General features: G+C 48.0%; 1 protein-coding gene across 9 annotated transcripts in view; it reads left to right on the plus strand.

Annotated features, from left to right (window-relative positions):
• Nucleotides 1-17,357, plus strand: part of GRIP1 (glutamate receptor interacting protein 1) — a 664,666-nt gene extending 647,309 nt beyond the window's left edge. For all 9 annotated transcript variants that reach the window (XM_036018708.1, XM_028532026.2, XM_036018706.1 and 6 more), the window contains 3 exons: nucleotides 757-990; nucleotides 13,790-13,936; nucleotides 15,812-17,357. In XM_036018708.1, the coding sequence (XP_035874601.1) occupies nucleotides 757-990; nucleotides 13,790-13,936; nucleotides 15,812-16,036 (606 nt within the window). In that variant the 3' untranslated portion in view covers nucleotides 16,037-17,357. The remainder of the gene's footprint in view (nucleotides 1-756; nucleotides 991-13,789; nucleotides 13,937-15,811) is intronic.
• Nucleotides 17,358-18,032: the final 675 nt, after the last annotated feature.

Below are 18,032 nucleotides of genomic sequence, written 5' to 3' on the forward strand. Positions count from 1 at the left end.
CATATTATGTAAGGAACATACTTGAAACTGAACTTCCCAATTCACTAGTAAAAGCCAACCCAGGTCTCACAGCTTTTGTGCAAAGGGCTGAATCCAAGTAGCATGGTAAATGGTGATTCTTTTACCTCTCTCAGGACCTTACTAAACAAAGGCCATTTCTAAGAAACACTGACCTATGCCAAATGCTGCAGAGACCTGGCTGGTCTGGCCATGGGCCAAAGGAAAGACCAAAGACAAGGAGGCTTGGGTAGAAGCTCTTGCCTTTGTAACAACAGCTGCATGTCAGCCCATCGTTTTCTCCAGGTGGGACTGGAGGCAGCATTGCAAGTAGAGGCAGCCTGGTCTCTACTGAGAAGTTCTTAGTTCCTTTCTATAAGGCAGATTGAAGGTTGCCTCATGAACCCCATCTTTAGAGCTGACTCAATGGAAAGTTAATGCTTAAACTGTAGTTTACAGTAAGCAAAACATCAGAGCTTTTCAATTTGCCTCTGAATGGCCAGGGGTGGTATTTGATTAAATAAACTCAACAGCTTAAGCACTTAAATTGGATTTGAGATGTGCATTATAAATGGCACTTGCAAAGCATTTTTCCAGACTTTCATACTTCAATGAGTACATCCATTCTCCAGCCTTCAGTTATGCCCTGAAGAGACTGTATTTTGACTGGGCAGAAGCAGAAATGTGCTTAATGTTGAGCAACCCAATCCTTTTCTTTGTCCATGGCTTAATTGTTTCTGAAAATTGTCAATGCCACAGGCAACAATCATGTCGGGGAGCACGATGAGTTTGAATCATGAGGCCCCAACACCTCGCAGTCAGCTGGGGCGACAGGCCAGCTTCCAGGAACGGAGCAGCTCTCGGCCACACTATAGCCAAACAGCACGGAGCAATACCCTGCCCTCCGAGGTGGGCAGGAAGTCTGTCCCCCTGAGAAAAATGAAACAAGAAATAAAGGAGATCGTGTCCCCAACTCCTGTGGAGCTGCACAAGGTCAGGAAGCTCTCTTCTCTTTCCTTAGGGTCCCGTTGACCAGCCATTGTGCGTAGCCTGAGCGCCAGACGCACAAGCATGACAGTGACATTGACTTGGGCTCAGCCAAGGAAGGAAGCCAGAGCTTAAAGGTAGATAGCAGAGACTTCGAGTGTTCTCCCAACGGGACCTTTGGGACATCATTCTGTAAAACAGAGATAATTGAATTTCAAGCAATGAATTAATCCAAAAAATGTGTTTGTGGCCAAAATATTCTTGTAAAAGTTTGAGGCTCCAGTGTCACACAGAGCTCTGACGATTGGTCTATCAATCCAACTTCACTGGAAGGGAGGAAATGATTTTCCTAAATGTATACACTCATAGCTTCGCTGAAAAGAGGGTTCAGGTGTACCATGGGGAGGCTTAATCCTTAATTACAGGCGCCAGCAGGTTGTTATGTTAGCCAGGGGACACGGAGCTCTCTTCAAGACAGTTTAGATGTCTTGGGTCAGGACCGGGTAAGCCCTGGTGATGCTCCATTTCTGTCACGATAGTTGCCCTACTTTACCTCATGGAGGAAAACCCACAGTGGCAGGCGGGGATGAGTCTGAGTTCCTGGCAGAGTTTAAATGGAGCATATACGTGTGACTGTGTTCATGGAACCCTGGGCCAGGGACAGCAGCGGTAGAAAGGCGTCTCTGGTATTCTTTGTAGAACCAGCACTTTACTTTTGTTAATACACAAGGACACTTACAGTCTCTCCATTTTTCTTGAGAGCCAAGACCGCTCTGTAGTTAATAATTTATTCACTAGCAATTGTTTGTCTTACCCAGAAGAGCAAATAAATGTCAGATTGAAAGGAGGTGACATGCCAGCTACTCCTTTTTTTCTCTAAAGACTTCATTTTCCCTAGCCACCTATGAAAACTGAGAATTTCTTTTATAGCTGACAAAGGACGTGGTGAAAGAAAGGACGGTGTGGGAAGTTGGGTTCTGAACTTGGTATTCTATTTCTGGGTTCATTCTTTCACCACTCATTCACTCATTCATTCATTTAACACACGTACTGTGCATTTCTTCACTGAAAGAGTGGGGGCAAGCCCCAGAGAGCACATGGTCTGACAGGGCCAGTGTGGGAAGCAGTGGGAAGAACATACAATGATAGAGGCGAGACGAGGCTGCCTTGGAGGACAGAGGGTGGACCCTGCCCACTGCACAGGCTCAGAAAGGGTTTCCTAAAAGCAGGTGTTCGCTCTGCAGGAAGGTGGGAAGTGGGGAGGCAGGCCAAGTACAAAATGAGCCGTGCACAAAGGGACGTCAAAGACTGTGGTATGCTGAGGGAATGAGAATATTCCAACAAGACCAGAGCCTTGAATTGGAGCGTTGTGCATTATGAGGAGTTACAGAACTTGACAGAAAAACAAAGGAACTTCTGACATTTTTGGGTGGTGACCCAGATTCACCCCATGCCAGAAATTAGATTGTTTACCCAGTTACCCTGAATTGAAATGTCTAGCAGACACCAGCCTTCCCCCTCTCACAGGACCTAACAGGCTAGCTGACAGACACCGTGAGGAGGTTGAAAGGACTCACCTGGGTCCTCAGTTGCAGAAGCTGCACAGTCAGTGCTAATCCTGTCGTGCCAGGAAAAGGGCTGCACCTCCCTAATCCCTCAGGAATTGAGGAGCACTGTCTCATCCTCTTCTCCAAAATTCCACTGTCCCAGGCAAACAGCAGCGTGCTTAATAACCCTCCCACCTTCTGCACCCAAGGGAAAGTCACCAACATGTATGGAGAGCCTACTATGTGCTATAATGTATTGATTTATGCTGGTCACGATAGCCCTCTTTAGCAGACACTTACTAACCCCGTCTGCAGGACAGGGAAATAGCAAGTCTAAAACAGAGTTGTTCTTCTTTCTGGAGTAAAGCAGTCTCTTCCAGGGAAAATTACTGATAGCCCAGCAATGCAAAAAAAACCATCTCCCCTCCTCTCCTGCACCGAAAGCATTTAGCACAGATAATGATGGTGAACTGGATGTGCGAATGATTGTGGCTGAGGTTTAAAAAGTACTGGGGATGAAAATAAATCCCGTTAAAATCTGTTCCAAACGCATCATCCACTCAGCAGCATAGTGAGTGGCAGGGGCAGACCGTTTGGGAATGTGTGCCCGTGTGTGCTTTGGGGGGCTCCAGGTCACAGCCACGGGTGAACCAACGGGACCTACTTGGTGGGATGCTGCTTTTTCCCTTTGCTTCAGTGCCGTTCCCACGTAGCCTCGCCTTCTGAACTGATTCCAAGCAAAATAAGACTCTCGTAAGTCCACGCGGTGCTGAGTGTTGTGGCCTGGCAAGAGGGACTCCCTGGGAGTGGTCATTGCCCACATCTCAGGTTTCTTTTCTTTGTGAGTGAATTCGGTTACTCTGATGGGCCATCCACATGCATGTTGCTAAAAACGCTCTTCAGTTCCAAAGTGCTTGAGCAGAGAAACGCTCCTCAGAGAAGTCACTAGGCTCAGACCGAAAACCTTTGCCTGTAGTTGTCTTTTGAACTCTGGACGGTGGCCTGACACCATGAACAAGCACAGTGACTTCTGGGTAGACTTGAGTGACCCTTCCGTCAGGGCACTGCCCGCCTGTACGAAACCTTTGTGAGAATGAGGAAAAGGTGCTCTTCTGTGTGCTGGTGTGGGGAAGGGGCCAGGGAATTAGAAAACACCCCTTCCTCTAGCTGAAGAACACCCCAAGGTGGTGGACACAGCATGACCCATGGAATGAGGGCTGGTTTTTGGTTCCCTGGGCCCCTTGGGTGGGCTTTTCTAAATGAACCTAGTGGGTGAATTCCCAAGGGGCTGGCAGGTCCGGAGTGGAGAGGCTGCATGCGGTGAACAGCACGCTGTTCTGAACATGCTGTTCTGGTGTTGCCTCCTGGCTGCCCTCAATCACTTGGTGGAAGCTGTGTCCGTGAGAACAAGCCACGCACCTGTGCAGGGCCAGGCCAGCTCCCACGAACTCTCACTACCGCTAGAACCTGCAAGCATCCATCTCCGTTCCTGGAGAGAAAAATCAAAAGCAACAGCCCCTCCATCTCCTGATGATGGGTTACTAACATATTTATCCAGAAGGAATAAAGTGTGGGCTTATCTTTCAGTTTCTTGGGTTTCAACGTCTTCTCCATTGTTTGTCCCCCATTTTCCACCCAGCCCTCCTCACCATTCCCGCCTTTCCTTTAGGCTGTCTGAATCCCAAGCGCAGGTCGGAGTCTGAGTGGTTGCTGTTTGTTTTGCATCATCTGTTGTACCTCAGGCTCTACCAGGTCCTGGCAGGCCTTCCTTCACGTGGTTCCAGGGTCTGTATTCATTCATCAACCCAAAAAGCTGGCTGTCCTTCCTGACCCTTGAGAACAAACAAATGAAGCGTTCCTCCCCCTTTTGGCCACATGGATGGGGGAGGAAGTTGGAGCTGACTGATGGTTTAGTGCCTAGTTGGAGGGCCAGGGCAGGAGGAGGTCACAGGGGAGTGGTACCCATGTTCCCTTAGAACACTGCTTGTCAGACTTTCCTGGCTGAGTCCGAGTATGAAATACGTCTCAGCTCACATGTCAGTACACGCATACACCCACACTCATATATGAATGAATGAATCCAAACACTGTACACTGAGATTTCCTGTTTTCTGTTTGTTTCTTTTCGACATGTGATCTCAGTAAGCTGATTTCAAGGGTTTTTAGTGGGTCTCAACCGAAAGCTGGGGGCCTGCAGTCTTAGAGGGTAGTTTGGCGTGTGAACCTCTGATGACCTTGACCGTGATTACACGGAGTGCTGGTTAAAATGCAGGTTCCTAAACCCCACCCAGACTAACCTGGCCAGCATTTTCTGACACTTCAGGCTGACCACCTGCATTTTAGCAACCTCTTCGATGGATTCCTTTGCACCCTAAAGATTGAATCTCATTCCCTCAGGTTTTGCTAACTAGAGGTGATTATTCTATTTCATAGGCAACACCTGGTGACAAGGTTAAAAAAAGTGAGGTAGCATCTTTGGCCCTGGAACTTCTGAGTTTTATCTTTAAAATGAATTCTGGTTTGTACTATAGCTTATCACAAATTCTTTCTCTTTGCAAATAGTCTGTGATCTTAGCTACAGTTTACTGATAGCCCTTCTTTCCCTGCTGAAGCTTAAATGTCCTGTGGGGTCCACTTCATCTATCTCTGAGATGAGCTTCTTTGCAGAGTTTACGGAAAAAAAGAAATAAATTCCGCAGAGCAGAAAGTTCCGCACATTCAGAGCATTTGGGCTTTTTTAAAAAACCACACTGACATTTCCTGGGCTCTGTTATGCACATTTTTCAGTTAAATTGTATGCCTTATTCATGCGCAGCTATTTTTATTTATCTTTTTACAGAAATATTTTTAAAATAATTTTCCAGCATCTACTTTCATTTACGACTCAGGTGGCATTTGAGTTGCCCAGAACCCTGTTTATTTCCCGGGGCTGCGTTTGCTGCCATTGGCATTCCCGACGCAGCCAGGGCTGTTGTGTGAGTAACTGGAGAGGGGCCTTTGCTCCTCTCCATGGTGTGAGGGGGTTTACTCCGTGGAAGGGGTGCCATTTGGGGTGTTTAATGGCAGCTTCTTTCCCCATACTGTCCCTGAGTCAGGAACAGGCTCAGCCCTAGGAGGAAATATAAAATGGGAATACACATCTTACCCAGGCACACGCCTCTTTCTTCACCAGATATCCGGAGTTGCTACTCCAGATCAAATGCTGCCGCACACCTGGCCTCCTCCAAACAGCTCATGCGGAGCTGTCTCACTGCGATGGGCTCCAGGAGCTCCGGGGGCACACTGACTCTCCGGCCCACCAGTGTAGATCCAGCTTCTCTTTCTCAGGCGAGGAGCGATGAGGGAGAGAGAGCACAGGCTTCACTGCCCTGCAGACCGAGGCTAGGTCTCAGCGTGACGGTCATTAGCCCTGTCACTTCCCAGAACCTCCGTTTGCCCCCTTAGCGAAGAGGGGTCAGGACCAGTATCAGGAGAACAGACTCCACAAACGCCATTTGCCCTGGGGAAGTCACCGTCAGTCAGAGTCTTGCCAAAGCTGTGTGTTGTCAGAAACCCAGAACATGAGGTCTCCTCGGGATCCCAAACTAAAAGGAGGCTCGGCCAGCTGCCTCCGAGTCTGCAGAGACGGAGGCGTCAACCAGAGTGAGGACCTATTTACAAAGACAGTCTCGTGTGTGTCTAGTTACTGATCACCGCATCAGTCAGCCCAGCATGTTCTCTCCCCGTGAAACAGGGCGGCCGAACATCTGAACGTGGTGAGGGACCACAGGATAGTAGAACAAGGGTCGGAATTCAGGTTGTACGTTTCATATGACTAATGGTATCCAGCCCTGGCAGTCCTCAATATGTATCATTTCCATCAGTTCCCCTTATCTATGATGCCGCTAAAACAACATTCCAAAATGTAAAAAATGTAATTTGTATGCAAATGAGTTTGGGGTTTTTTTTTTTATATATATATACACACGTATGTATATATTTTCAGTCCATGGGTAAAGAAGGAAAGAATGACAGTAAGATTTCCCAGTTATGATAAAGCTTCTTGATGACAGTAGGGAAATAAAATCAAAGCCTTTGAGGTTATCTTTTCCAATGGAAAGAAATCGTTTGCATTTCGACCAGCCAGAAGTCAATTTGCATCTTATCACTTTGAGTCTGAGCTCCGCTCTGAGCCATAGGACGGGTAAGTCAGAGTTGCCATCCCTAGACACAGACAAGCCCTAGGCAGGCTCGTTAGACGGTGTTCTGGGGGGCCGTGTCTCGCTTCCTGATCACGTGTCTCGTCTCTTTGTCACGGGTCCACCACCCTCCTCCTCAGAAAGGTTCCTGACGCCCCTGAAGTCTCACTCTGGCCCGGGGGTCGATCGCCCATCTCTCATGCCCTCTTGTGTCTGTGTTGTGATCAGATATGTTCACGTACAAGCTCCCTGAGGGTCGCCCTGTCTCCCGACTGTGGGGTCCCTGGAGAGAAGCCTGCTGGACATCTTCCCCCCACATCGTCCTGCCCTATTGCTGGTCCAGCAGAGCTGTGGTGGGACATCGACCATGTCTCCTTCTTTCCCGGGGTGGGGTGCAGAGCTCTCCCCTGGTTTGAGAATCTTTGCAGTGTCGGGCCTCGGCCGTCCCTGGAACGAGGAAATGAAATCAGGCTGTTCATGCTCTGTGCTGTCGGCGTGTGGTCAGTGGTAACTTGCCGTCCTTCCTGAATGGCAGTGGGCAGGACCCTGAATCCCCACCGGCCAGGAGGGTGGATGGAGGGCAGGTCTCCCACCCAGAGGTGCAGGTGGCCCCTAAAGCACAGAAGCCCACGGTGATGTTGTGACTTATAATAAGAAATACCTATTTGGTCTTTGTCCTTGCTGGCACAGAGCTCCTCAAACCGTTGGAATTTCCTCAGTGTTGAGAGCAGAATGGTGTCTTTTGTCATGCTGTTAAGGGGACTGACCTTTGGACAGCCCCTAAGGCTGAGGGAGAGGAGAGAGGGCTTAGAGGTTGAGCCCAATCGCAAATGGCCAAGGATTCGCCAAGTCAGCCTAAGCAGTGAAGCCTCCGTGGTCCACAGAACCTGACAGGAGAGTCTGGAGAACTCCCGGGTTGGTGGACACGTGGAGATGTGGGGGGGAGGGGCCCTCCCCGGGGGCGTGAAGCTCCAGGCCCTTTCCCCAGACCTTGCCCTCCGCATCTGTTCCCCCTGGCTGTTCCTGAGTTACATCCTTTCGTTTTACACTGGCATTTTCGTAAGTAAAGTGTTTTCCTGAGCTCTGTGAGCCGCTCTGGCAAGGAGGGGGTTGCTGGAACCTCTGACCTAAGCCAGTTGGTCAGAAGCCTAGGTGATAACCTAGACCTGCAGTTGTCGTCCAAAGGGGTTGGGGGCAGTCTTGTTAGACTGAGCCCTGAACCGTGGGGTCTGATACTATCTTCAGGTCGATCAGGCCAGAATCAAGCCAAATTGTAGGACACCCAGCTGGTGGTGGTGGAAAGTGTCTCCTGCCCCTACACACACGTTGGGATGGTGATCAGGACATTGTTACCCACATACCTGCAGGGAATGGAGGTCAGTAACTTGCAGAGGGAATCGAGAAGGGCCAGCAGCTGGAGGAGAGCCAGCCCAGGGCAGACCTGGCGGCGGAGAGCTCAGGCAAAAGCCAAGGGGCAGGTGCTGCGAGTAACTGGCAGGCAGTCCTGAGCAAAGCTGCTGGATCAGAGGCTACTGCCGTGGCTGACTTGATGGTGGCCAGGGCAAATGGGAGGGGCCAGGGACCGAGCTGACAATAACCACATGTCCATCAGCTGCCTGTGGCTTGGTTTGATTGCCTGAAGACCTGGGAGAATGATCAGATTCCTTCCTCTTTGTATGACATGGACTGATAGCCGTGAAGGTGCTCTGGATGAATGGAGAAACCCTGAAGCTCCCTCGGTTGGGACGCGATCTCCAAGGGCCCTGTCAGCCCCTGACGTGCTCATACTCATGCTGATTCTCTCTCGCACAGGCCCCATGCGTCCAGCTCCTGTGCCACGGCCTTGCCAGGGAGCCGCAGGGGGCAGCATATGAAGCAGCTGTCTCTTCTTCTCCCCTGCCAAGGAGACTCCCCAGTCTGGAGGGCAGCAGCTGCCTTCTCTGGCCCAGCTCATCTTGCAGGTCATGAGTTGGAGTGGCGTAAATGGACATGGCTTCTTGGCTGGAAGAACGCAGCTGGGGAGGCCATACTTCGTTTTTCCTTTCAGCCCCACAGGTAGCGTAGGATTGTTCTCAAAACTGACATCACTGCATTGTCAGGGTTAAAGAAAGAAGGCTACCCCAGCAGTGTCTGTAAGAATAAACCCATGTGCCTGGTGGCTTATGGGAAAACCAGTGCCATTTCTGAGAAGTGGGTGTCAGTTGGTCCTTAAGGTCATTGGACAAGAGGCTGAGCCATAGGGAGGCTGCCTGCGCTGTAGGGACTGCTTCTGGCAATGGCTTTCACTCAAAGTGACTTGCTGAAGGTAGCAGATACAACTGCCCTTAACACCCAGGTGAGGAAATTGGCTCTGCTTTGAAAGCATTCCACACATGTCAAAGCTGAAAATGCAAGCATTAAGTTTCTGATGTTTACCTTAAGGACATTGTTCAGACACAGGCACAGAAGTATAAAACAAGGCTCAGCTTGAATCGCGGTGAACCCTTCTCCTTCCTGCCAATGCTGACAAAGAGTTCAAGTGAACTGAACTTTGTAACACTGTATCCTTGCCTGGAGTGTTACATTCCAAGTGTTATGTTCATTGGCCCTTTTAGAACAGAACAATCTAGTCCAGGTTCCCTGGAAGCATCCTTTGCTCTGCACAGAATAGAAGCCCTACAAGATACGTCTTGATTGGGATGGGCTGGGGTGGACCCCGCAGAGCTGTGGGAGCCGTGAGCGGGCATGCCAGTGGCTGTCCATGGAAAGCCATGAAGGGCTCTCAGAGAGGAAATGCAGCCGTCACGAAACAGTTTTCATCTTTAGTTGGCTGTGCAGTTGGAAACGGGTAAAGGCTGCCTGACCAGCTAGGAGATATGTGTCCAGAAAAAAAAAAAATCATGACTTGACAAATACAGCTAATGAGGTCTAGAATTTTAGTAGTGAATTCTAGAGTTTATACATTCTACCTGGACAAGCCTGTCCATCCACTTCGAGAGTCAGCACCCCCCGTGGCAGGAGGGGAGTGATTCCGCTGCACAGAGCGCCCGGGAGACCAAAAGCAGTCTTGTGTAGGAGAGTGCCTGGGTAAGGGATGCCTCTGTGCAAAAGAAGTATTTTTTAAAAATTATGATCTAAACCTCAGAATCCTTAGAATTATTTTTGGACAGAAAATAAATCAGAACTAACTGCTACCAATCTCCAGTGGAACAAGAGGGCGGCAGCTACATGGCACAATTTATTATCGCTGCTCTGAGAGCAGCCAGCCGTGCTGCCCAGTTTTATGAATTATTGATTTCTGGAATCTTATCTTTGTGTCATTTAAAAATAATTTCGTTTTTCTTATGTGTTGTTTCTAAGCTGTTTCCAGGAGAACAATACACTTGGCTATTAAAATTCAATCTCTTCTAACCTCAGGAAATCTCCTAGAGAAACAGATTACTTTCAAATTTAAATCACTTATGAGGCTCTTATTCTGAAGAGTTTACCGTAGACGCACATCAAGTCTGGGGCCCAGGAGAGCGAAGCCTCTTGGTCAACAGCTGTGGCCTTCATCTGCTAACCTGCTCTGCTTACCGCCCACCAGTAATGTTTTGGCTGATGTGTCACCAGTGACCAGTGTCGGCATCATGTAGTGCCCCGCATCTCTCTGCCCTTCCTGGGCTCTGGCTGTGGAGCAGGTGCCTGAGATCCGTTGGCCAATGAGCAACAATGAACCTCCCTGTTGCTCCAGGCCCACGCTGGGAAAGAGGGACAGAACCCTCCTGCCCTGTGGCCTGTGGCAAAATCATAACTATAAAGGGACCTGGAAATTCTCCTTTGAAATGAGTACTTATTAAGGCAGTGAGTGTGCCATGGGAAGATCTGGACGTCTCAGTCAGAAGCACCTCTGTCTCTTGCGATCTGTTTAGCTCGGGCAACTTTCTAACCCTCCCTGAGCTTTCATTCCCCTGTCTGTGTGATCTGCTTCACAAACTTGGTAGAGACAGCTGCATTCTGTTTGCTTTTTAATCTGCTCCCTCAAGTCCCACAGACCTTGTTAGCAAGAAGTTCAGCATCTTGAGCTGGAAGACCTTCCATGTCACCTCTCCCCCTGTCCGTGGGAAAATGGGGCTGCTTCCCCTCTTCAGCAGGGCAGGCCTGACTCCATTGTCAGAAGAGCTATCACTTCTTATGACCACAAGGTGTCGCCATTGGACCTTCATGGGAAGTAGCCCCATCCATCCCACTCAAGGTGTGGATGCACCGTGCTCATTTCCAGCTCTTCCTAGGAAGGATTGAAAGGGGTGGGCAGATGGCTTGAACTTCAAAATTAAATCAGTCTTATTCACATTCACAGTATCTGGTGGCCAGTTCTAACTGCTTCCAAACTCACCCATGTCAGAACCAACCTTTTCATTTACTCAAAAGTAATAACCCTACTATGATGTTGCAGGCACTGGATTAGGGATTTAGAAAGGGGCATCTTCCACATACTCCCCTGCTTTACTTGAGCCCAAGTTACCAGGAAAGGCGTCTCCTCCACTCCTGCAGGGGTGGGGGGGCGGGAAGAAGACTGTCTCATTTACACAGTTTGACCCACTGCTCTCGGGCGTCTGAGGGTGCATGCCAGATGGGGCGCCACACCTGAGCAGCACCCTCAGACGCCTGCACCTTCTACACTGCTCCTGAGCATAGGCACACTCCTGCCTTCTGTGGTAAATGGGGCTTACTATTCTGTTTAACTGAGTGCCGTAAAATTGATCTCCCACATAAATCTGGTCACTTCAGGTTAAAACTTTATGTCTACTACCTGATTTAAAGTTGAGGCTCTTACTCATCTGGCAGGATTGTTAGGAGGATTAAACTAGATATCTTCACTGGACTATAAGCTCATAAAGGCTATGTTTTGTTCACTGCTGTCTTTTTTTTTTTTTTTTCATTGCTATATCTTTAGTCCTTAAACCAGTGCCAGCACATGGTAGGGGCCAGTGTGAGTACGTGTTCACGAGCATACATGCGTGTACACATGGTCACACACAGTCATGGAATGAGCCTGCAAAGAATGTCATCTCATTAAACATTAGTTTCCTTGCTTCCTTTTCCAGAACACAAAGCAGCACTGGGCTGTGAAGTTTTGCGCAGAGAAAACCTCAGTGTTCACACACATCACTCGCAATCTGCAGGTGCCAGTGTGGTCGGCCTGGGGCAGGGCCTGAGATTCTGCCTTGCACAGAGCGCTGTCGGTGCTTCGGGTCGGAGCCATGCTTTGCAGGCCGGGTGCTATGTGTTGGCACCTGATCTCATGGGCTCTGAGATGCCATTGATTATAAAACATAGTCTGATTTTGGAGATTTTGAAATACAAAACATGGAGAGTACCTTAGCATCTGTGACACATGCGGTAATGGTTACAGGCGGTCAGATAAGCACAGTCATACCGGTTGTACCTTCTGATCTTGGGCAAGTTATCAACCCCCTGACGCTGCATTTTCCTACCTCCAGCATGGCAGCAGCCACAGGGCTGCCTCAGGGGTGATCAGTGCTGACCCAGCCAGCCTGGGGATGTACTTGTCTGTCTGTCTGTCTCTCCAGTGAAATAAAAAATCCACAAGCTGACCAGCTTTCATTTCCTTCCACATTCCATACCTCCCTGAAGTGAAATAACTAGGTGCAAAAGAATAAACCTGCTCTAAAAGTTTTCATCTTCACATTTTGCTCTGCACTTTGTATAGCTCTACACTTTTTACTCTTTTACAATAATGTGTCTGTATTATTTGTGTAGAAATAGAATAAACTGTATACTTCTAAACTCAGAGAGTTAAAAAAAAAAGAAGCCCCAATTGCTGTTTGAAGCATGCGTAAGGTTTTGTGGAGGGCATTTGACAAACCTCAGAAAAAGCAGAGGGTACCCTAAAGTGCTAAGTGAGTGTGGCGTGCCCTGGCTGGTGTGGTTCTGTTGGTTGGAGTGCCATCTGTAAACTGAAAGGTCGTGGGTTTGATTCCTGGTCCAGGCACATGCCTAGGTTGTGGGCTGCATCCCCAGTCAGGGCACATACAAGAAGCAACTGATCAATGTTTCTCTCTCACATCGATGTTTTTCTCCCTCTCTCTCTTCCTCCCTTTTCCTCTCTCTAAAATTAAAAAGCACATCCTCAGATGAGGATTAAAAACTGAGTGCAAAGTGCTGAGCATGCCACCTGGCCGTGTCCAGACTGGGCTCGGTGAACATAACACATTATTAATGTGTTTGCCTCTGGAAGGCCGGCTCCCCTCTCTCACTCACTGCTGCTTCCCCGCACCCAGAACTGAGCGTGGAATGTGGTGGGGAGCTGGCCCACACTGGCTGAAAGCATGAATGATTTGATGAGTGGACCTCAGACTGACTCGTGCAGATGGTCAGGTGGAGGAGTGAGACTGGTGGGGGGGTGCTGTCACTGGTGGCAGCTGGTCTTCGGCACAGAGAGAACCAGCTGTGGCCCAGAGCTGAGAGAGTCGAATGCCGCGAGCTGCTGGGCTCGACCCTGGACACACACGGAGGGCGCTGCTGGAGCCAGGTCCCAGGGCAAGGTGTTTGTTACAAGAGCACCTTTGGGTTCTTTCCAACCAAGGCCACTGAAGTCCCGATTGGGGTACCACAGCAAATAAAATGAGGCGCTTCATGGACTTCAAAGGGAGAGGAAATGCCGAGTTCTGCACCCAGTGCAGCCCCAGGCAGGGGTGGGCAGGAAGGAAGGGTCCTTGATTCTGGTGCCCATCAAGACGAGGGGCTGCCCCAGCTGCTCCCGACACTGGGGAGATACCCAGGGAGACAGAGAAGTCAGCTTGCCCTAGTGAAAGCCTCACTTTCACATGCCTGAGAACTGCTAGTGTAAAAGCAACAACAACAAAACACCCCACCAAAACTCTCCAGCTTTTCTCCTTCTCCTACTTGTCTGCTCTGGGTGGCAGTTTATAAATTCCAAGGATATTCTTGGGTTTGGGGGTGGGGCTGCAGGGCTGGGGGAGCTGCCTAATATATTACAAATCCATTATGTTATTGAAATGAGATTGAAAAGATTGTCAAGAAGATTCACAGGCCAGAGTCTCCAACCTAGCTAAATGTCCCCTTCTCACCTTCCAGGTGACCTTGTACAAAAGCTCAGACATGGAGGACTTCGGGTTCAGCGTTGCAGATGGCCTGCTGGAGAAAGGCGTGTATGTCAAAAACATTCGCCCCGCCGGGCCAGGCGATCTTGGTGGCTTAAAGCCCTATGACAGGCTCTTACAGGTAAGATGGCAGGTGGAATTCAATTAATTTAACTCTTCTAAGTCTTCCTTGACTGAAGTCTTCCTTTCCTCCTTTGTCTCAAACCTAGATTAGAAGCTTTCCTTTGGTAGAATTTACCAGTCATTGAAATTGCCTGTTTCCCTGTATATATTCCCCAGCAGATCGTACACTTCTTGAGGATGGGCCCAGCACCTGATTCTCCCTTTCGCCGTTGTACAATGCTCAGTATCTCTGTAACTGACACCGTGTCTGAAACCACAGAGTTGAACCCTGTTTGTTGAATGGAGTCCTGTCGTGGTCCGGTGTATTTTCACTGAGCAAAGCAAGTTCTCGTGCAGTTCTTAGGAAGAGAACATTTTGCAGGAGGAGGAAAGCATTGGCACCGTCTTAAACGTGTGTTCCACTGGACCGAGTCTGTCGCCAGACAGCTGACCTTCACAGCACGAGGTTGCTCTGAGGTGCGCTCACTGCAGCGAGTGCTCGTTGGTCCACTAGATAGTTTTAAACCCAGTTCTGGTGGTTATTTTTGCCGTGGCAGTAGAACGGTTAGTCTTGTCCTAGGTGTATGGGACACTTTTGTTTTCCTTGGGTGCTTTTACAATTGAAGAATAACTATGGACAAGTTACTAATTCTCTGAGAGTGTCTTCCTCATCCATATATCAGAGCTATACCTACTTAGATGCAAATTGAGACCTTAAAAGTGGAGGGGACTCAGACCGTGAAGAACTTTAAATGTCATGACAGAGCTCTTGGACTTTATTCTGGAGGCATATTTGTTTCTTAAGCAGAGTGACATCATGTATCATTTGGAAAGAACACAGTGGTGCTGTGAGGCCCTGGGGCAGGTGGAGAGGGGAGGTTACGGGGAGGAGCCAGGGCAGGAATGGGCAAGGCACTGCGTCACACCGAGTGTTCAGCGCCTTCAGCACATCCTGGCCAAGCCCTGGGAGAGGCGGCCTGGCTTTGCTGCTCAGGAGAGATGTTAGAGCTAGCGCTAAAGATTTGGGGTGCTGAAGGCATGGGTTTGGGTCACATGCCCATGGTGGACTTACAGTCATAAAGAAAGGAGAACCAAGGATAAAAGTCTAAGAAAAACAACATTTAAAGGACAGGGAGAAGTAAAGGCAGGAAAGGACTGAAAGCAAGCTGTTAACATGATAACAGGGTCAATACAAAGTAGTGTCCTAGGAGCCACGAGAGAGAGTTTTAAGGAGGGATAGGTGTTAAGAGCGGCCGATGCCGGAGGCCAAAGAGAACGATAGCCCAAGACCCGAGTCCTGTATTGGACGGTGCGGTCACTTGTGCAGCGTGAGCGTCAGGTCCAGCTGGGAGAGAGTGGAAAGTCACGGAATGAGAGCAGCATGTAGACTGTGAAAACTTCTGATTGTGGTGAGGAGAAACGACAGCCGGTGAGTGCATGTATACGCTGAGGAGGGGGTGGGCCACGGATGGGGGTAGTTCAGCATCACGGTCAAGAGCAGAGGCTTTGGAATCCACCAGGTGCCTGGGATCACATCTTGGCTTGACCACTCACCAGCTGCTCCTTGAAGGCAAATCTGGCAGCTGCTCTGCACCTCGTGTTCCTCACCTGTAAACTGGAGCTGACGTTCAGCTCTTGGAGCACCTGCTGTGAGCGAGGCAGGCTGTTCACCATGGGTGGCCCCTGCACTCAGGGGCATTAAAACTTCGTAGCAGAGACTGTGAAGCCGGTGAGCTCGTTATGGCATGGTCAGCACAGGGCTGGACCTCTCTGTAGAGGTGCTGGCCTAAATCCCTGCAAGGCCACGTGTTATGCCTGACCTGTATACCCTGGGTCTGGGGGATTGTTTTATGACGAGAACAATAATTCAAAACGGCTCTTCTCGACCCTTTAGGTCAATCACGTCCGAACGAGAGACTTTGACTGCTGCCTCGTCGTGCCCCTCATCGCAGAATCTGGTAATAAGCTGGACCTGGTTATTAGCAGAAACCCACTGGCTTCACAGAAGTCCATAGAACAGACTCTACCAGGAGAATGGAGTGAACAGAACAGTGCTTTTTTCCAACAGCCCAGCCACGGTAGTAATCTGGAGATCCGAGAACCCACTAACACCTTATAGCAACGCTTTTTATAAAGCAGGACAAAAGACAGTATCTACATGGTGCTAAAAAAAAATCCCTTTGAGATTTCTGTGACATTTGAAGCACAGATGATCACGTGGCATTAAGTGCAAGCACAGGGGTCTTTTAAATCTCTCACGGCTCATGTTCACTTCCCTTTCCAAGTAGAAGAGGTTACTTTTTTGGCGACCACTACGGTATCTGGCAGATGATTCGCTGCCAAGCCCCATGGTAGAGAAAAAGAAAAATAGGTAGGCCACCCCTCCACGAGGAACATCGGAGGAACTTTTTTACAAGTTCATCTTCCTATCACTTTTTGAAAAAATGTCTGTTTAAAAATATTCTCTATGATAATTTCCTTAATTCACTTTGAAATCAGTTTCTTACTATGAAGTCATTAATGTAAGAACTTGACCAACAAGGCTTTTCATAAAGCTGGCTCTGCTAGAGGAACTAGTTGGGTAACTGCTGGGACTGGCTGCTGCTAGGGGAGGGGTACAGGGACACAATTATCTTAAAATGTTTCAGCAACGATGCACGCAGGAGATCCTAATAGGTGGTGGTAACTGTTTTGCCCAAGTAGAGGAATGATTTTAACTAAGATGTATGCTATTCCCTATGCAACAAATTATCAAACAGGATATGTCTTGTGACCTGTTGCTTTTTTTTTTTTTAGGGACACATTTTTAATAGCTGAAAATCTCTGATAATGAATTAGAGTGTTTAGTAACACTGAGAGTTAGTTATCTTATTTTTAAAATTCAGGACTAAGAATTTAAGAATTAAGTCTATTAAAAGGTTTATCTTAATGATAGGCGAATCAAACTCATCTTGCTCGACATGTTTTAAAAACTGGTTCTACTGAGGGGTGTACAGCACATGTACTTAAAAATGACATCGGACTGCGTTTAGTTCTGAGCCATGCCACTCACCGAAATTGTAAATACATTTTCCACAGAATGCGTTGCCAATTATCACCATCCCTCAAAGCAATAAATTGTGACAGTTGCAGTTAATGTCTGTCAGCAACTGTTTTCATCTGTCCGGATATTTTGAATAGTTACACTAATAACTGTTATTTGGTGAATATAAAAAAATAGATATGTATATCAATTATAGAATCTCCATATTGAAACAGTTATTTTCCAAACATTTCCATTTCAATCAATAACTCAAACAACCGCTTAGATGAAGCACTTGAACACTGTGTCCTTTGTTTAAGGAAAACCTTCACCTTTCTTTGTGTGCAAAGAAATATATTATTTCAATCACATTTCAGGACCGCCAGGGCAAGAAAGTATAAAGCAGAATCATGTTAAGGAAAAAAGATCATGAGTCACTTAAATATGTATTTTTATTTGTAACAAACAAGTATTAAACTGTAAAGTATTTTTGTACAAATTTAATACTTTAATAGCATGGTATTTATCGTCTATGTATGGTTTTGGGGGATTCAAAATTGTTGCAAATATTTGTATGGAAAAAAAATCCTCTACCAAATGGAATAAACAGTGATTTTAAAAAGCCAAAAAACAGGACATGCACTTTTTCAGAGCTTTGAATGAATTTTCATGTTCTAGAGGCTGAGCCCTACACAATGTTAATTGCTACATAATTTTTAAGGGGGAGGGGAGGTTTTGCTATAAATTTGAAAAGCAGCATGGAAGAGCAGGAAGAGCATAGGATTTGAAAGCAGATCTGGGTTTGAATTCCAGCTCACTGGTGGTATGAAATTTACCAGGAGTCAGTTTCCCTGCCCCCAATACTGAAAGTCCCAGGACAAGATGTGAAACCTGTGCAAGTGCTAAAACAGCCTGCAGACAGGAACACACTCAAGACTAATGGCACATTTATTTTAGGTGGCACATCTGCCCTCAGGGAACACCACATGTTCTAGGAAACAAGTTTGCACAAACTGTGAACTGCACCTTCAGTCCCAACACTCATTTGCAGATTGCCTTGCAGACCCTGAAAACTCACAGGAACAACACTAGG

The sequence above is a fragment of the Phyllostomus discolor genome, chromosome 2, assembly GCF_004126475.2.
Source record: "Phyllostomus discolor isolate MPI-MPIP mPhyDis1 chromosome 2, mPhyDis1.pri.v3, whole genome shotgun sequence".
In the NCBI taxonomy this organism is placed as follows: domain Eukaryota; kingdom Metazoa; phylum Chordata; class Mammalia; order Chiroptera; family Phyllostomidae; genus Phyllostomus; species Phyllostomus discolor.